We start from the raw sequence: 21,235 nt of genomic DNA on the forward strand, positions 1-21,235 counted from the left end.
AGGTTTCCCTAAGACAAACACAGCAACAAGGGTTCTCAACTTTAGAGGCACAGACTTCAACCGCATGGGAGATTTTGTCCATCAGGAGCTACAAAAAACAAGCAATATCTGACAATGTGGAGGATATGTGGTCGTCTCTGAAGTCCATCCTACACGAAGCAACAGACCGATACATAAAGACAGTAGGTAAACGCAGGAGAAACAAAAGACCCCAATGGTTCAGTAAAGACATTTCAGACCTAGTTAAACAGAAAAAAGACGCATTTATCACCTACAAACATTTAGGCAGAGAGGGGGCGAAAGAGGACTATCTAGACAGATCTAAAGCTGTCAAAACAGCAGTCAGAGAAGCCAAACTCCGAATGGAGGAAGAGCTAGCACGGAAAATTAAGAAAGGGGATAAATCTTTCTTCAGCTATATTAGTGACAGGAAAAGAAACAAAGATGGGATAGTACGCCTGAAGCAATCGGACGGTAACTTTGCGGAATCAGATTCTGAGAAGGCAGAACTACTAAACAAATACTTCTGTTCAGTGTTCACCCGCGAAGCGCCGGAAGCTGGTCCACAGCTGCAGACGGGAGATAACCAGAAAGACCTGTTTCAAGATTTTGAATTTACGCCCAGTAGCGTCTATCAAGACTCAAAGTAAACAAAGCATGGGACCGGATAACCTACACCCCAGAATGCTCAGGGAGTTAAGGGAAGTCCTGGCAGAACCATTATTTGTTCTTTTCAATCTTTCCCTAAGCACAGGAAGGGTCTCCTTGGACTGGAAAACCGCCAACGTAATCCCACTCCACAAAAAGGGCTGCAGGACAGAGACAGCAAACTACAGACCAGTGAGTCTCACGTCTATAGTGTGTAAACTCATGGAAACACTGATCAAACAGAATCTTGACACAATCCTAGACGAAGAAAAACTGCGTGAGCCACACCAACACGGGTTCACCCAGGGTAGATCCTGCCAATCTAATCTGATTAGCTTTTTTGACTGGGTTACTAGACAACTGGACGCCATAGAGTCACTGGACATTGTATATTTGGACTTCAGTAAAGCATTTGATAGCGTCCCTCATCGAAGATTACTTAACAAGCTGAAATCGATAGGATTAGGAGACACTCTAACTACATGGGTTGGGGATTGGCTGAGCGGTAGACTTCAGAAGATGGTGGTGAACTGTACCCCATCCGAAGCATCGGATGTGATCAGTGGAGTGCCGCAGGGCTCGGTCCTGGGCCCGATTCTATTTAACTTATTCATAAGAGATATGACGCAAGGACTTAGAGGAAGGGGATCACTGTTCACCGACGCCGCCAAACTTTGCAACATAGTAGGCAAAAGCTTATTACCTGATAATATGACACACGACCTACTGTTGCTGGAACAATGGTAACTTTGCAGTTAGGCTTCAATGCTAAAAAATGCAAGATAATGCACCTGGGTAAGAGAAACCCGCGTAGAACTTATGTACTAAATGGTGAGACCTTGGTTAGGACCACGGCGGAACGCGACCTAGGGGTGATCATTAGTGAGGACATGAAGGTTGCCAATCAAGTGGAGAAGACTTCCTCCAGGGCAAGACAAATGATGGGGTGTATCCGCAGAGGTTTCATCAGCAGAAGACCTGAAGTTATGATGCCGTTGTACAGAGCCATGGTGAGGCCTCACTGTGTTCAGTTTTGGAGACCACACTACCGAAAGGACGTGCTGAGGATCGAGTCGGTTCAGCGAACGGCCACCAGGATGGTCTTGGGGCTCAAGGATCTCACGTATGAAGAAAGATTAAAAAAATTGCGGCTGTACTCACTTGAGGAAAGAAGAGAACGGGGAGATATGATTGAAACGTATAAGTACATCACGGGACGCATCGAGTCAGAAGATGATATCTTCTGGCTCATGGGACCCTCGACCACCAGAGGGCATCCACTGAAAATCAGGGGAGGGAAGTTTCATGGCGACTCCAGGAAGTACTTCTTCACCAAAAGAGTAGTGGATCATTGGAACAGACTCCCACTCCAGGTGATAAAGGCCAGCAGCGTGATGGATTCTAAGAGAAAATGGGATACTCACGTGGGATCTTTAAGGGAGTAAATTCAGGGGAGGGGATACTTGGAATGGGCAGACTTGGTGGGCTATAGCCCTTTGCTGCTTTTTTCTATGTTTCTATGATTTCCCGCTTCGGGAAGCATCACAGCAGGTAAAATATCTGGGGGTTCTGATACCGTCATCCCTCACGCAACTCTATGAGATCCATGTGAAGCCCCTGCTCCAGAGCACGGTTGAGCTCCTTCGCTTGTGGGGTGATTTGCCGGTATCCCTTGCGGGGCGTATGTTTTTGTACAATATGATGATTTATCTGTTTCAAACTCTTCCGCTGTGGTTGCGGACTGGGGACTTAGCTCTGTTGTATAGCGCTTTGAGGACTTTCTTGTGGCGTGGGCGCCAGCCTCGGTTATCTCTTCGTATTTTGATGTTGCCTGAGTCACAAGGGGGATTTGGACTGCTAGACATTCGTGCCTATAATCTGGCTTGTGGGACTAGATTGATTCGGGACTGGTGTATGGAGAGCTCCTCTTTTTTAATGATTTCTATGGACAGGGATTTTTTATACCCTATCTATGGTTTGTTTTTGTTACATGCTCCAGCTGCCCAGTTGGACTCCGTCTATCGGGGACATGTCGTTTGGTCTTATATGAGACACATTTGGAAATTACTTTGTAAGCATTTGGGCATTAACTCTAACATAACTCCTCTTCTACCACTGGTGGGTAATTTGCATTTTAAACCGGGCAGTGACAGCAAGGTGTTTAGGATTTGGCATGCACATGGAGTTCGTAGAATAGGGGATGCTCTCTCCGATGGGGGCGATCTCCTTTCTTCTGCCGAATTGGGGTCGCTGTATGGGCTGGATAGGGTGGACGCTTTTGGCTACTTCCAGCTCCGACATTATGTCCGCAGCTTCTCTGGGGATCGGTTGAGCAGATCTGTGGCACGGGATCTTAGGAGGTGTTTGGCGTTGGGGAAGGACACGGCTCCACGTCTTCGCTATTATGTTGATGCTCTGGGCCCCCCCTTACAGACCGAACGGGCTGATTGGTTGGCAGGGGCATGGAGTACTGACTTAGGCAGCATAGTTCCGTCTGCATTGATCTCTCACTGCTTTGTCCATTTGCGCACCATATCATGTAACATGTTACATAGGGAACAAGAATATAAATTCCTTCACAAGGCTTTTATCTCCTCTCACAGAGCACACCGGGCCGGTATTGCAGCTCATGCGGGGTGCCCCAAATGTCCCGTAAATCCTGCTTCCCTGGGGCATATGTTTTGGGAGTGCCCCTCTGTGCGAGCCTTTTGGCAGCGTGTTTGGGTCTTCTTGTCCTCCTTGGTTCATGGGCTCCAGAGCTGTAACCCCTGTGTAGCTCTTTTTTACCAGGAGGTGGAGCTTCATGGTTGCACTGTTAGGCAGCGGCAGTTGATTTCTAAGGCCCTTTTGCTGGCTAAGAAAGCCATTTTGACTTTTTGGCGAGAGCCGCATGCTCCCTCTTTCTCTCGATGGCAGGGGTCTCTTTATGACTTAGCTCTCTTGGAAAGACGGGCTGCGGGCACTCGGGATGAACGAAGGTGGTCTCGATTTCAGGATGTATGGGAGGAGTATTGGCTGTCCCTTCCCCATCGCGAGAGGAGTCTACTATTGAACTGTTAGCATCTACTGGGGTCTTCTGTCCTCTCCCTCTTCAGACTCATTCTTACTTAGATTCTCTTATGGGGTTCATTTCTCTTTATTTTTTCCTCTTCTTCTTCCCTTTTTGACCTAGTTTTCCTCCCCATTTTGTCTATTTTTTGTATTTCGTATATATATTTCACAGGTCGGGAGTAGGGGTGGTTGGGGGGTGGTTTGGATCCGGTTTTCTACGGTGTATTTTAATGTATGTTATAGTATTGGGGTGCTACGATATGTTCTGGGGGGGGTTTCCGAGGGTTTTACATGGAAAATTGTATTGAGCACCTCTTGTTCCTGAGACATCTGATCTTGGTTGTGTTTATGACCTTTGCTCTCTGTATGCCCGGTAGGGCGGTTTTTTCTGGATTGATGGATGTCCCTTTACTCTGTTATGTTATGTGTGTACTGGTTTGCTCAATAAAGAAATATTATATATAAAAACAAACAAATAACCAGCCTTTCTTTAACCTGGAAACCAACAGGTGTGTAGCCAGAGGTTTATTGTTTAAAGGTAAATGAAAAGCACTGATAGAAGCAAGGCCCCAATAGCTCGCTTAGTGGTTCTCCTCTCTGTTTCTGGAGTTATTCTCCATAATGAAGACTTTGCAGATTGTGCTTAGGTTTTCTTAGGGTGCAGAATATGGTGGGGTGTTGGGGGCATTAGATGGCTCTTCCTTAAATTAACAAACCAGCCCTGGTCCTCTGGCATCTAGAGTACCCGTTCCACTGTGTGCTGTCTCTTGGCCAATGATGGCGCTCTGATCAGCCAGTTATCCAAGTAAAGGTGAACCTGGAGACCCATCTGTCACAGATAAACCGCCACTACCACCCTCACCATCGTGTAGCCAGCTCAAAGGGCAGGGCCAAGAACTGGTGATGCTCTTCGAGAACATGAAACCAAAAAATTCTGCAGTGGGCCAGAAAAATGGGAATGTGCATGTACACCTCTGTGAGATCCAGAGGCAAGAAAATCTCCTGGGTCAACTGCTGCAATGAGCAAATGCCAGTCTCCATTTGGAATCGGGTAATCTTACGAGCATCATTCACATGCTGAAGATCCAGAATCGGCCTCCAATCTTCTGAGCCTTCCTTTGGCACGATAAAGTATTTGGAGTATCAGCCTGAGCCGTCGGGCGATACTGGCTCTATAGCTTGAAAATCCAGCAAGCACTTTACAGTGGCTTGGACCCTGAGCGTTTTGTCCAGGAAACTGAAGGAGAGTCCGTGAACCAAACTCAGAGGTCGAGCCAATTCCAGCTTGTAACCTGACCTAATAATGTTCAAGACACACTGGTCAGCTGTAATGCGCTTCCAGGCAGGAAGAAATGTTGAGAGCATCCCCATTCGCAGAGAGGCATCCCTCGGCCTGGCTTCATGGAGCCATTCTGGCAGAGGGCGCTGAACGGGAGGTGGAAGGCTGGGAACACCTGTAGCCAGTGTATCGTTGTTGGGAGCCCTATGAAAATCTAAATGATGTGGCATTTGTTTACAGTCTGGAACGCTATGAACCACGAAAATTAGAGTTACCAGAACCCCTAGAGGGTCTAGATCTACTATCAGGCAGAGTCTTCGGGTGAAGGTCCAGCACAGAATCCATGAGGTTGTTGAGACCTTTGCCAAACAATAACTGCCCCTTAAAAGGTAGGCTAGCCAATGAAGCCTTGGAAGAGGAATCACCACCCACTGAACCAGAGCAGTTGGCAAGCAGAGATGGAGTACGCCAACACCTTTCCCAAACTTGCATAAGGTCATTCAATGCAGCAGCTATATAATTTGTCCCAGCCAAAGAAGTTGAGGAGGGGGGTCCACCATCTCACTTTCCAGTGTGTGCAGTTGAGCGAGACGGGTGCATGCAACAATAAACACTGCCGAAGCAGCTTGATGCCTAAAGCAGCTGTGCCAAAAAGTGTCCCGAGGACCATAACCACACGGCGGTCCTGCATACAACCCTGGGCTGACCAAAAGCTGCTGACACTCATGTGCCAGTGGGGACAAGCGTTACATAGCTCAAGTGAATTTTAGAGCACCTTCCAGAAAGTCAAACTGCTCCGAGACCCGAATGCTTACAAAAGGGTGCCAGAGAAAGGTAGCAGACTGCGAACGCACACCACCAAGACATGAGGAAGAAGTGGACAGAGCCAGCTGAGGGGCTAAGTGCAATTCTTGCAAAGATTTAGAAATAAGGTCAGGCAGAGCCGCAAACTGAAATAAGCACAGGACAGAAGAATCACCCCAAGATGAAAGCCCCCAGAAGAATCCACAGATCCAGAACATAGTCCCTGGTTCCCCCCCTTTGGGAAGCGCTGAACCTGCAAACAAAGAAGCAGTGATCGAAACATCTACAGCAGGATTCCCCAAATGAAAGCCAAGTAGCACACAAACAGCAGCAGGCTGAGGAGAGACCGTGCCCAAAAGCACACCACCACTCACAGATGCTTCTTTGGTGCAGTGGGACTGCGCAGGAGAACATGCGTTTCAAAATTCAGACCCCAAAAGTTTCACAAATGGAGAAAAGTGTCCAGTTCCAGGGGTGCAGAGTCACCTCTAGGTGACTGAAAATTGCATTTTCCAAAGCCTGGTGAACGGAATTACCAGCCGTGCCGAGCCCCGAAATTAACGAAGGCCGCTCCGCTGGGTAGCTGAGCGTTTGGTCACCTGCTTCAGCAGGGGAGAAGCTAAGCTGGATGCTGCCGCCTGTCCCCGCTGTGTCACTTGGCACAAGGAAGCTCCCAAAATGCTAAATTTGCACAATTCTGGCAAGAATTCACATGAGGAGAGCCCAAGGACTCCATCCCAGAAGTTTTGAAGCAGGAAGCTTTAGAAGAAAAAAAAGCTAAAAATCCAAGATGGCTGTTGTCAAGAAATTCACACCAAAATCACAATATTTTTCACACTTCTCAAACTCTAAAAACGGTGATTTTAGTTTCAAGTTTATTAAAAATTTGATTCATCGCTTATTCAAAATTCTAAGCGATGTACAAAAAAATAGTAAAATTACAAATTTCTGGGGGAAACAAAACAAACGAATAAGACTAAACTGACAAAACATATTAAACAAAAGGAAGAAATGGGGAAAGAAATACAATTTGTTGATAGTAAATAAGACAAGTAGGGGAAAAAACAATAGGAAGGGTGAGATCGGTGGGCTTCAAATAAGTTGGGAAATAAGATTCAATTGAGGCTCCTAATTTAGCTTTCTAGCAGTCAAATGCATCTTTAAAAAGAAAGCATTTTAACTTGCTCTTGACTCTGCCTAGGTTAAGTTCTTCCCTTAAATGAATAGGAAGGTAATTCCATATTTTTTTCAAGGAGGGGGAACACAGGGAACATTCACAAACACTGAAAGACCCATTTTTCCCAACTCCGCCGATGTCACTCACAAGCTGTCATCCTGTGTACTCACTATGACCTGAAAGGATCAGTGCTGGAAACCTTTCAGCTCTCTCACAGTAGCTGGATGAGAATATTCACTGCCACAATACTGGGAATGCTGCTGCAGAGCTGATCTTCAGGCTGCCATTCAGACTCTAATGCCCGATTACACCTCCACCCCTGTGGACCAACAGATGCGCACCAGAATGGGCAGAGGTGCAATGACATAGCTGGCACCCTGTAAGACACCGTTGACCCTCCTAAGGATGCCTAACAGCCTGCGCTCGACCCTTGATTAACAGAAGGTGAGACTACCTCAGGGACAGCCCTGAGCTCCGGAGAAAACTTTGCAGGCTGGCTAACAAGTACCCAGTGCGATTGGCCTGTCAGCTACAGTCTGAAGTCTGTGAATTCTCAGGCAGGCAGAGCTTTAAAATTGCTCCAAGCACCAAATTACCTGAAAAAGGTTCAAAATCCATCAAATTAAAAATAATGGGGAGAGCAGAACAAACACATCTGCAGTTATGTGTGCAGAAGGAAAGAACTGAGGGTGGAGCTAGAGAGACTAGTGAAATACAACAGAGGCAGAGTGAAAAATCCAGAGTGGATTCCTTCTGCAGCATGCAGCTATGGGAAATAACCCTACTCTCTAGAATGTCTCACCTATTGCACTGGAAAAAGTATTAAATTATTTTTTTCAGGAGCCAAATCAAAACATCAGCAAACTCCCTGCTCAACTGGGTCCCAGTTCTCTAACTGGCCCAGGAGCCATTACCACTTACTGGTTCAGGAGCTGCACAGTTCAACTGTCATCTTATGCTGGAAACAGAGAAATACAGAAGACCTCAAGCTCCAAGATGCCCTTATAGGGGCAGGATTCACAATTCTTTGTTCTGTTTCCATGTGCTGATTGATGGGAACAAACATTCCTAGACTTGCCTGGTAAGGAGGACATGAAATATAATTATTTTTCTTCTCAACATTTAATATTTTATTCCATTAATGAGAAATAATGGATTTAACACTTACTGTCAACATCAAGAACAGAGCTAGACCATTTAAAATTCTGGCACCAGCTCAATAACAGTGGCAAAGTATCTGTCCACTGCTAGATACTTTGTGAAATAACACAGCCCTGTGCAAATAGGCTACATTGAACCTATGAAGCAAACCTTCTACACTGTAACATCACTAGCTCAGAGCACAGAGCCATACCTTTAAAAAAAGGCAGAATAGCAGCTATAGAACACTAACATGCCTTTCTGTTGGAAAAGATGAATAAGTCATACTGCTATAGATCACAAGCTAGAATTCTTCACACATAGAAACATAGAAAGATCACGGCAGATAAGGGCTACAGCCCATCAAGTCTGCCCACCCTATTGACCCTCCCTATTAAGTCTAATGACCCCCTTAAGTATGATTGTAATTATACTTCCCTTCTACTGACCCGCTCTTTCAAGTCTATACCCTAGTGACCCTATCCCTTGGCATGACCCAGGCCAGTCCTCATCAATTATAGAATTAAGTACTAAAAATTTGAAATGGAAATCCTGAAACATCACAGTCTCTGTGAGCAGTATAACACATGAGAAAGAAAATTAAATTCATTTTCTTCTGTACTGAGGAAAATACAAAAATGTAAGAAAAACTTAATTTTCTAATCATTAAAACTGAGAACAAAATACACTCTAAATGGGGTGATCCCAATCTCTCTACAGTTCTTTTTTCCCCTTCAAAATATGTTTTATTAAAGATTCAAAAGGAAGGGGGTTACATACATAAAATATCAAAATACATATAATACACTCCCTTATGCACACACAAGAAAATTATAAAAGCTTAGCAGATATCCATCTCAATTCTCCTACCCCCTTTCCCCAAATCCTTCCACAACCCCATATGTTGAAAATATCTATTTTCATAATTGAAAGAGCAGTCAGAAAATCAAAATACAACAGCATCATATTACATAGTATAGACTTATTGCTGGTCTTGCCATGTGGTATAAACATCCCATGTATTATGATAGGATTTCAAAGCATTATGACAGATAGCCCTTAATTTGGACATGGCTTGTAGGTTTTCTTCTTTTATTACTACTGAGCTCCTCAACTCCTTACACCTCCTCTTCCTTTTAAAAAAAAGAACCTTTTTTTAAATTAAGTATTCACAAATTTAAAAGACAATATCACTTGTCCAGAAAATAGGATCAAAATAGGAAAACTTATTACAATCAGAAAACACAGCTTCTACAAGAAAAATAAACAAAATCCTCAACTCTTCTTTTTCACTTTCTATCACCCCTTCACAGACACACTCCATTCCTCTTATCTCTTTCCCCAGCACATGCAAGTCCTTCACAATTTCATCCCATCTTTCCAACCCTTGTCTCTGTCTTGTCTCAAATACCTTAATAGATCTAACATATCCTTATGAACATATCCTTACAACCACTCTAGTGCTTCACAATCCCTGAATCTCTTTTTCAGTCACTCAGACCATTTCAGAGTCCAGACCCCACGTTCCCATTCAACCTCAAGTCATTACCTTTAGAGTTCTCCGTGTAGTAAGGCCACTGCAGCAAGTTTATCCCTTCTTTCTCAGCTCCAATTGCATGTTTTCATTCCCTATGTGTAGCTTCTTTTTTCCCCAAATTCCTCCCCTCACTAGTCTCCTTTTTAAAAGTTATCTTCTGCACCCAGTTATCAGAGTTGGCAGAAAATTTTAAACAAAAATCATTGGGGGGAGGGGAGCCTCAGGTCATTTCCTCCTCCTCTGAAGTCAGTACAGGCACTAATTATAGCCAAATATGAGAGAGCAGGACCTCACATTTCTGGGACAGGTTGGCAGCAGTGAACATGACTACAAAGGAGTGAGTAGGATTGTAACATTTCAATCTGGGCTGGCAGCTGCACCAATAGGTTTGGGGTGCAATGTTGCTGATTGCTAATGTAAAAAGATCTGCAACAAATTCAACTAGTGCCAGCAGTAACAGTGATATTTGGAAAGGGAGGAAGCAGAATTAGGAAGCAGTTATAAGGTTTTTAAAGTACCTGGCTCCTATGTTCCCTCTAGCTGAGCACATGAGCAAATCGCTCATACATTCTAGGAGTATCGATCACAGATTTTACATGGTCACTCACAAAAATACTTGCAAATATGGAGAATTATTGTTTTTTAGAACTTGTTGGTCACAGGAAAAAAAAAAGTTTTTTAAGCAATGTATGAGTTTGTCTGTCAAATTTTTGGGTGACATATCTTGGATGACACACTAATTGAGAACCACTGGTTTAAAATAAAAGCAGAGGTCTCTTGTTTACACTGAGGAAAGGGCTAAACTGTTTAACAATTTCAAGGCTATTCTACAAACTATTGTAGACTATATGGGTGGTAAGAAGGAAGCCACTGCTGACAAAAAAAAAAAAAAAAAAAAACACGTCACATAGTGTGTGCAAACATTTAGGGAACAATGTATGTATGTGGGAGGTTTTGTGATCTGATGTGACCAAAGTGGAAGTTTTTGGGGTCAATGCGAAGAAATATAAAAGGTATAATAAACACACACCTGTTAATACCATCTTTACAGATTTTACCATAACTTGATTTAGAAATCTGCAGGATGCTTCTAAGCCAGAGACTGAGGGCTGCCAGAGCATTCCAATCTGCAACAATCCAGTCTCCAATCCCCCTCCCAACCGGTCCCCTATCACTTGAGAGGACCTACCAAATTAATTCCTTGGTGGTTCAGTGGTGATCAGGCAGGAGTGATCCCCAGTCGCTCCTGCTCTGTCCTGTGTAGTATCCAAAATGGTGCCCCAACCAGTAGTCTTTTGCTTCTACTGCTAAGGGTAGTAGTGCGAGATCATCACTAGAGATACCATTTTGGGTATGGTGCCAAACAGGGCAGGAGTGACTGGGGATTTCTTCTGCCCAATTACCCTTGGACCACCAGGAAATCTATTTGGTAGGTCCTGTCAGGAGGTGGGGGAGGGGAGCTCTGACAGCAAACTGCCCAGGAGCATCAGGCCATGGCTTTGCAGCTGGTATTATTTTACCATGATTTCTAGTTCATAACACAACTTGCAATATGCACCTGGTGCACACCATAAGTTGTGCTAGAGTTTTTTAAAATGTATTAATGAGGTATAAATCATGCATTTGAATGTCTTGCATCTCCCACGGCAACTGAGTCATCATAGCAGTAAATTAAGTCAAACTGCATTAAGTTGTATTAAGGGGCAAATAATGTGACAAAGTCCTAATTCAGCTTAAGAACTTACCTCTTAATATTAAATGACTCTTAGCTATTATTGCTATAAAAGGGACTACTACCAAGTATTGAATCAAGATATGTAAACATTTATCAACTCAAGACTTTTTGGTTTCTTATTCTCAATTACTCTTTCAAACATTTCTATATCTGTTCTTTCATGTTGAAAATTTAGAATATACTGTGTAAATCAGTGAAACAAACTCCTGGTTTAAGCATTTTGAACTACATTTTTAGGCAGCAGAATGAGGAACATATATAAAGGTGTAAAGATGTTTGCAAAATTCTTTGCATTTATATAGTTGTCTCCCCTAAAATTTGAATTTAAAAAGAACTGATTTTGCATCAACTATACTGACAAGTGTAAAGAGTTCTGCAAAGTTGAAATTTTCGTATCAACCATTGGACAAGTGAAAATAGCATGTAATAAGAGTGTTACTACTATATGGGAAGGGCTGAAAAGTCCTACTGCAGCCTTATGAATATAAAAACTAGCAGCATACATGTCCTCTGATTAAAAGGGTTCACACATCTGTACTCTGGAATATCCTACTCTGGAGGGAAAAAGAGCAATATTGATTCTGATTACTGTAAAAAAAATAGACCACTTTTCTCTGGTCATTGGGACTACCACATGCAGACTGGATATGCTCACCTTAGTCTTTCTCTCTCCCTGTTCTTCTTTTCTATTTCCTCAGTTTGGGGTGGACTTTTTCTCATCAGAAACTTGTTTTCTGGGACAACAGGAATTTCTTCTGGACGGACAGTGGATGGTGGCTGAGCTGTTGAATTTTCAGCTTCAACATCACTAGATGAGCTTTAATTGAATATAGAACACAATATTTTAACCACTTGCACTTTCAAACATTTTGATCCTTTAGAGCAGAAGAGTAACAGGAACAGCTATATTATTGCTTTCAGTAAATAGCTTCATTTGCAGTTGACTTATCAAATTTTTTTTTTTTACCTTCATTGGTTTTCAGTCAGTAACACATATAAATGGTAAATTTAAAGAACCTGTAGTTCCAGCGTACTACTTGATATTACAAAAGTATGTATACAGTGTACAGGCAGTCCCCGGTTTAAGAATGACTGACTTACTTCAAAACTTATACTTACGAACTGGGGTCCTGCCTCTCCCTTCCTGTGTCAACGCACCCCTTCTTCCTCCCTTCCTGTCCAAAAGCGACCCTCCTCCTCCATTCTATATACCAACGCGCCCCACGTCATCTTTCCCTTCGTTCTGTGTCCCAAATTTGTGCCACCTTCCGCTGGTGTTTACCTCCTTTGGACGGTTCCCTCTTCCCATCTCAGTTCTCTTTGCAAAGCCTTGGCTTGCGGCTGACATGGCAACCTGACCCTTCATGCTTCCCAAGGGTGTGTACTTCCTCTGGCTGGCTCTTTACTCTCAGTGGAACTCCTGTTCGTGCCATGGTAGCTGGTTTCTTTACGCGTTAAAGCTTTCGAATTATAAAGTCTCTATAGAAGGGTGAATCGTATGCAATACTTGAAAGGGTTGTTATGGTTCAAACCTCCCTTGAACACCTCCTATTCCAATGTAATCTTGTCAAAAAGTTACCCAGGCCCTCAGCGGTGCCACCAACGGTTCAATAAACTTTCATAACCTGTCAGGTACCTGATGACGATTAGGGGCATAAATCCAATGGTTATGAAAGTTTATTGAACCGTTGGTGGCACCGCTGAGGGCCTGGGTAACTTTTTGACAAGATTACATTGGAATAGGAGGTGTTCAAGGGAGGTTTGAACCATAACAACCCTTTCAAGTATTTAATATGGTTGCTGGTTTCTGCATGAGGCTTGCGTCTGACCCGGAAGCCTTCCAGGCTTTCAAGTCAACTGCGAGCCGCATGCAGGAACTAGCAGCTGCAGCTTCATGAACAGAAATGTCACTGAGAGGAGAGATCTGGCCAGAACAGATAAACACTCATGGGAGGCACGAAGCGTAAGGCACCACGGCCATGGCTTTGCAAAGAGAACTGCGATGGGAAGAGGGAACCGGCCAGAGGAGGTAAACATCTGCGGGAGGTACAAATTTGGGATGCAGAACAGAGGGAAAGATGATGAGGAGTGTGTTGGGACACAGAAGGGAGGAGGGTAACGTTTGGACTGGAAGGAAGGGGCACGTTGATACAGGGAGAAGCAGGGTCGCATTGGGACACAGAAGGAAGAGAGCACAAACTTGGGACACAGAATAAAGGGAGTAAGGGGAGCATGAACTTGGGACACAGGATGGAAGAATGGAGGGAGTGAGGGAAAGAGATGCTGAGCTGGGAGAAAGAATAGGGAGAATTGCTGGGAATGGGTTTCTGAGTGAGAGGGAATGAGATGGTGCATATGGAGAAAAGAAGAGAATTGTTAGGCATAGAGAGGGAGAGAAAAATATTGGACATGGTGGTGGGAGAGGCGTGAGGTACAGATGCACGGGGAAGAGAGATGAGAGGGAGAAATGTTGGATGTGATGGTGGAGAGGAAACAGTGGGACGGATGAAGAACAAAAGTGTAAACCTCCTATCTTTTTTTTCTATTTAAATTACAGTACTTTATTTTGAGGACTGTTTCTTTAATGGTTAATGTTCTTTAATGGTTTTATAGACTGTGTACAGTACAGGATCCGAGTTACATACAAATTCAACTTAAGAATGGAACTTGTTCTTAACCCAGGGACTGCCTGTACTACTACATACGGTATATAGGAAATTCTCTATTAGAATTTATGATATACAAAATATTTATAATGGTGATTATACAAAAAAAAGGTAGACAGACAATAGCAGTTCATAAGTTTTGTATTACTATTTATCTGATTTGCTATACCTTAAAAACTTAGCAAAAGCTACAAATTATATAATGCATACTGGATCCAACTTGTCTGTTGCTGTTATATTATCACAAGCTACACCACATACATAATATGCATTCTACATGAACCAGCTGTTGAATGTTCACATGATGTAGCTCTTGACTTTTACAACCATAGCTGTTTGACGAGGTCCAAAAAGTTACAGAAAAGCAGCTAAATGATACCCCATCATTTAGTTCAGATGGTATCTTTGATATGTCACCAAATGTTCCAAATTATTTATCCATCTAGGTCAATGTCTCGCAATCTTTCTCGAGCTGGGGCACATTAAACCTAGTGTTCGCGGCTTGAGACACCTGGAAGTGCACGATGTCACTGCGATGATGTCAGCGCATGTGCAAAGGCCCTTCAAACGGGCCCTGCACCAGCAATGGGGGGGTGCTTGCAAGAAAAGGTCCAGAGAGAAGGAGAGGCACCGGCTGATTGCCTATAGGATATGCCTCTCTTCGCGAGAGGCACACTCTGTAGGCAGTCAGCCGGCGCCTCTCCTCCTCCCCAGTGTGCCGTGGCACACCTGAAATCTTAGGAGGCATACAGTTTGCGATACACTGATCAGCACAGTTACTTACGTAACAGATGTTATCCAGGGACAGCAGGCAGATATTCTCGCATGTGGGGTGATGTCATCCACGGAGCCCTGGTACGGACAGCCTTAAAAGTCATCACTACTTTAAGAACTTAAGAAAGTTTGTGAACTGCCCACACTGTGCAAGCGCGCGTGCCTTCCCGTCTGACTCATGCTCGTGGCTCGTCAGTTCCATAAGCAAGCTAAGAAGTCAACCAGGGGAGGTGGGTGGATTGTGAGAATATCTGCCTGCTATTCCTGGATAAAGCAAAGTTACTTACCGTAACAGGTGTTATCCAGGGACAGCAAGCAGATATTCTCACATGTGGGTGATGTCATCCAAGGAGCCCCGATACGGACAGTTGCAAAAGCATTTTGCTTTAAGAACTTTAGAAAGTTCGCAACTGACCTCATCGCGCATGCGTGAGTGCCTTCCCGCCCGATGCAGGGCGCACATCTCCTCAGTTTAGATATCCAGCTAAGAATATCTGCCTGCTGTCCCTGGATAATACCTATTATGGTAAGTAACTGTGCTTTATCCCAGGACAAGCAGGCAGCATATTCTCACATGTGGGTGACCTCCAAGATAACTAGAATGGGATGGTGGGAGAGTTGGCCTTGTAGAAAATCAAATTTGAAAACCTGAGAGGCCAAAAGGTCCATACCGTTTGGACAAAAGTTCCAGACAATAGTAAAAGGGGAAGAATATGAACCAAGGAGAAAAAAAATAGCGGCTTCATCTATTCTGTCAATCAAAATACAGTGGTACCTGGAATCCAAACTTAATCCGTTCCTGAACTCAGTTTGAGTTCCGAAACGTTCGAGTTCCAAGACAATTTTTACCATTGAAAACAACAGAAAAGGCATTAATCCGTTCTGGTACCTCGGAATCCGAACGTAATCCGTTCCCGAACTCAGTTTGAGTTCCGAAACGTTCGAGTTCCAAGACAATTTTTCCCATTGAAAACAATAGAAATGGCATTAATCCGTTCCCGAACTCAGTTTGAGTTCCAAGACAATTTTTCCCATTGAAAACAATAGAAAATGCAGTAATCTCTTCCTTGGTCCCACAAACTCAGATTCACAAATAAATTTAACAGTAAACACACTAGTTTTGTTTTGCAATTTTTTATTCATAACACTCTTAGATATTAACCAATGATAATACAGTACAGCAGAGTAATTTTCAGTACAGTAATGTAAAGAAACTAGTCTGTGAAAAGAAAGAAAAGCAAGCAAGCTGGACTTATTTTTCAAAGGCTTCTGTGTTGCCGGACTTGTCTGCTGCTTCTTATTGTTTTTGACACTACAGCGCTGAAACTAGAGAACTGAATGCAGGGCAACTACTATTCTCGCAATTCCAGAGCCCTGAAGAAATGATTATCTTATCGTGAAACAATGGCCGTCGTCCAGTTTCAGCGCTGTAGCATTTAAAACGATAAGAAGCAGTGGACAAGACCGGCAACACCGAAGCCTCTGTGAAATAAGTCCAGCTTGTTTTGTAATTTATTATTCATAACACTCTTAGATACTGTATTAACCAATAATACTGTAATACAGTACAGTAGAGTAATGTTCAGTACAGTAATTTAAAGTAACCAATGATTACCAATCATTATGTGGAACCTGGAACATTAGGTAGATTATTGTTAGGAAGGCAAGTCACTTTCCAGATTAGTCTCTGGTGGTTTAGGTGGAGATCGAATGTGAAAGCATGTGTTACCAGGCAGCTGTCTTCATTCTGCTCCTTTTTAGGCTCTTTGACAAAGTACCACTTATAGAGGGCTTGGGATCACCTTCTGTGGTAGCATCAGATGGATCAGGTGGTTCTGGTGTCAGTATTATGCTCCTTTTTAGGCTCTTTGCCAAAGTACCACTGGTAGAGGGCTTGGGATCACCTTCTGTGTTGACATCAGGTAATTTAGGTGTCTTCATTCTGCTCCATTTTATGCTCTTTGCCAAGGTACTACTTGTAGAGGGCTTGGGATCACCTTCTGTGTTGGCATCAGGTGGTTCTTGTGTCTGTATTATGCTCCTTGTTAGGCACTTTGCCAAGGTACCACTTGTAGAGGGCTTGGGATCACCTTCTATATTGGCATCAGGTGGTTCAGATGGTTCTGGTGTTTGTATTCTAGTGGTGTCTTTTGCGAACCAATGTTCCAAAGTGGTTTGATGATGACGACCTTTTTGAACTTTTCTAAAATGTTCAATGATATTATCATTGATTAAGTTAACACACCTATTAACAAGGGTTTTAACGGGGTGTCACTTCTCTATGCCTGTGTTTTTGACCACATGCTGAGCAGATCCTTGATTTCAGCTGTGGGTATGGTACCTGCGTCTCCCTCTTTCTCCCCTGAAGAAATTTCTTGGGCTACTTCTTTCTGTTGCTGCTGGTTGAGGTGCTGAAGCTCTTCTATTTTCAGCTGTCTTGTGATCATCCACTAACTCGTTGACATCCTCTTCGCTGACTTCCAAACCCAAGAACTTGCCCAGAGATACGATGTCAGAAACAGGTGGTTCTTCAAAGCCTTCAATGTTCCTTTCAGCAACACATTCTGGCCAGAGATTTTTCCAGGCAGAGAGCAATGTTCTCAAAGACACTTCCCTCTATGCTTTCTCAATGATTCTTAGGTAATGGAGGATATTGTAGTGATCCTTCCAGAACTCTCGCAGAGTCAGTTCCGTTTCATTTGTAATTTCAAAACATCTCTGGAACATAGCCTTGGTGTACAATTTTTTGAAGTTTAAGATCACCTGCTGATTCATTGGCTGTATAAGAGTGGTGGTATTGGGAGGCTAAAATTTGATCTTGATGAAGCTATATTCGACCACTAAATTATCCTCCAGCCCTGGTGGATGTGCAGAAGCATTGTCGAGGACAAGGAGAGCCTTGATCGGGAGGTTTTTTTTCCTGCAGATAAGCCTTTACCCGAGGAGCAAACTCCTCGTGTATCCACTCAGTGAAGAACTGCCTGGTAATCCATGCTTTCACATTCGATCTCCACATAACATTAAGTTTGCTCTTAATAATGTTATTCTTCTTAAAGACCCATGGGTTTTCTGAATGGTATACAAGGAGTGGTTTGATCTTGCAGTCCCCACTAGCATTACAACACACCAAAAGAGTAAGGTGGTCTTTCATTGGCTTATGGCTGGGTACAGACTTTTCTTCCTTTGAGATGTATGTTCGCCTGGGCATCTTTTTCCAAAAGAGGCCAGTTTCGTCACAATTGAACACTTGGTTCGAAACATAGCCCTCACTGATCACAAACTCCTTTACAAACTCTTCAGCTGCTTCAAGATTAGAACTGGCTGCCTCCCCATGCATAACAACGCTATGGATCTCACTCCTTTTCTTAGAGTTCTCGAACCACCTTCTACTGGCTTTAAACTCCTCCTTTTCATCAGTAGTATCAGGCAGACCTTTCACTAGATCATCGTGAAGAACTTTGGCTTTCTCATAAATGATTGTCTCTGAAATCACATCACCAGCAAGCTGTCTTTCATTAATCCAAATAGAGAGCAGTTTTTCCATCTCTTCAATGCTTTTTGATCTCCTAGAGGTCAGTGTAGTAACCCCTTTGGCCACATTAGTTGCTTTGATAGCTTCTTTATTTTTCAAAATTGTACACACAGTCGATTTAGGCATCCCAAACATAGCAGCAAGATCTACCACACGTGTACTGCTTTCATGCTTAGCAATAAGCTCTTTCTTAACTTCAATTGTAGCTCCATCAGCTTTCCTCTTGCTTTTATTTTCCGCTGGACACATGGCTAATATAGGTGGCCTGAGGACTGTGCAGGAACAAGATCAGACCCACGTGACAGAAACAGCAAGATCAGGTCCCCCTGGCAGAGGCAGCAAGATTAGGTCCTCTTGGCAGAAACAGCAAGATCGGGTCCCCCTGGCTGAAACAGCAGATCGGGTCCCCTGTGGCTGAAACAGCAAAATCAGGTCCCCCGTGACTGAAACAGCAAGATCAGGTCCCCCGTGACTGAAACAGCAAGATCGGGTCCCCCGTGACTGAAACAGCAAGATCGGGTCCCCTGTGACTGAAACAGCAAGATCGGGTCCCCCGTGACTGAAACAGCAAGACTGGGTCCCCCGTGACTGAAACAGCAAGATTGGGTCCCCCGGAAGAGGCAAGATCGGGCCCACGTGGCTGACACAGCAAGATCGGGTCTCCCTGACAGAGGCAGCAAGATCGGGTTCCCCTGGAAGAGGCATCAAGATCGGGCCCACGTGGCAGAGGCAGCAAGATCCGAGCATATATGAACTGCAACCATTGTTCAGCCCAAAGCTTTCCTCCCAGGCGGAAACAGGAAGCTGTGTTAGAGGGGAAGCTTTGGGCTGAGCAACGCGTGCTCGGATTCCAAAGCAGCGTTCAGATTCCGAGACAAAATTTACTACAAAAAAAGTTTGAATTCCAAATCATTTGAGTTCTGGGGGTGTTCGGATTCTAAGGTACCACTGTAAATTGAGAAAAGAATTCTGAAGCGACCAAACTGGAACTGATTAAGAGCAACCCAGCCTGACTATAACAAAAACAGGTCCAACTTGTTGGGAAGTAAACCCCTGGAAACAGGATGCCACAACTTGTTAATGTCGAAAGAGACAAAAAGTTGGAGAGATGCTCTGTATGATATAGTCTTCTGCAAGGAAGCAGCTAATGCTTGCTTTCAGTATATAGTATGAAGAGTCGATACTCCTAAATGAGAAAGAGACTTGGGAAAAAAACAATACTGGTAGCACAACTGATTGACTGGAATAAAAATCAGTGATAAGCTATGAAAAAGGTAGTAGTTAATGATAACTATTAAAAAACAACATTGAACGAGTACGAAGCACAATATTGTTATGAAAGAAACGCTATAAAAAGTGGATTCATTACTCATGGCTCAAGCCCATTTACTCGTCTGTTGGGAGTATAAGTGAGATGAGAAAAAACATTTTCAAGAGAGAAAACGGAAAGCATTGATTCAAATGTAAACTTCCATAAGTGGACAGGAACCACAGTGAGATCCCATACCACTGAAAAGTGGCTGTACATTGGAAAGAGCTTACATAAATCTAGGAATGCAAGGATGAGCAGAAATAGATGTACCATCCACTGGCCAAAGAAAGGCAGTAATAACACTAAAAACAAACTCTAATAGAAGTGAGTTTGAGACCAGTATCTGACAAAAGGAGGAGAGAAGTCAAAATCAGAGAAAAAACACAGAGATAACTTCAGAGTCTAATGAGGCATAAGACACCTAGCAGAAAGGTGCTCATTGTTGCTTGAAACACTGCCAAATTGAGAAACAGCTGAATTCAGCCCAAAAAATAGCAATCTGTCAGGAGGAAGAGTTGAAGATTGGAATGTAGACCGAACCTTGACTCTGCATAAGAATAAATGGAAAGATCCGCAGAGGTAGTGACATCAACCAAGTTAAAAAAGAAGGAAAAACAGTCATCTGAGCCACCAAAAAGCTACTAGAATCATGGTTGCAATATTCCGCTTGAACTTGACAAGCGTCTGAAAAGAAGAGGAAGACTGGATACATGTGAAACTTGTTCGTCTAGTACAAGAAAACATAGCCACTTCCAGGAGATGAGAGACATAAATTTGTCATGAAAATACAAAGAAGCTGATCAGCGAGGAAAGACGCAAGGAAATCTACTTGCAGAGTTTCCCATATAGAGGCAATGAAATGGAGAATCGCTGAATCTAAAATCCATTCATGAAGATAAAAAATTGTTTCTGAGCGTGTTTGCCAGAAAAAAAATCAGTCACACTCCCTGAAATGGAAAAAACAGTTTTGTGAAAAAACTATTGTGAGGAAGTGCCTAATTCCGAACTTTTTGAAGCTGTTGTTAGTTAAAACAGAAAATTGTGCTCCACTTGGCTAGGCAATATAGCCTATTTGTATCTGATGGTCCATATGGAGAGAGCTAGTCTGTGAAGCGAAGAGCATGCCCATGAGCGCAGTCATAATAGTTAGCAATCCATGATTAGGATTGATGTAACAAGAAAAAAGAACTCGCTGAGCTATAGAGAAAAAAACCTTGCAAAGGGAATCACATGAGTGCGAAGACTATATGCTCTAAAGGGAGAGTAGAAACGTTGAGCCAGAAACAGCCAAATGAAAACAGAGTGTTCTGGTATTACTGAATAATGAAAAACACTCTGAGTGAAGAGGGACTGTTGTGCGGTAAAGAGCACACCCTGAGACCCAAGATCCTGATCGAGCCAGAGGATCAGGGGACACCCCAGTGGTTAGATACAAATGAATATGTTCTAGATGCAGGGTGTATAAAAAAGAAAGAAATTCCGAGATAGAAAGAGTATAGTCCTTCGAACAAATAGGGAAGCAGAAGATATATAGGAGAAAAAGTGTGTTTGTGAACAAAGAAAAGGGAAAGTAAGTCCCT

General features: G+C 43.3%; 1 protein-coding gene across 1 annotated transcript in view; it reads right to left on the reverse strand.

Annotated features, from left to right (window-relative positions):
• The window catches only part of PPIG (peptidylprolyl isomerase G), a 259,537-nt gene that overhangs the window by 56,420 nt on the left and 181,882 nt on the right, over nt 1-21,235 (reverse strand). The window contains 1 exon segment of the mRNA XM_033944704.1: nt 12,027-12,188. Coding sequence (XP_033800595.1) covers nt 12,027-12,188 — 162 coding nt within the window.

This window comes from Geotrypetes seraphini, chromosome 5, assembly GCF_902459505.1.
Source record: "Geotrypetes seraphini chromosome 5, aGeoSer1.1, whole genome shotgun sequence".
Taxonomy (NCBI): Eukaryota; Metazoa; Chordata; class Amphibia; order Gymnophiona; family Dermophiidae; genus Geotrypetes; species Geotrypetes seraphini.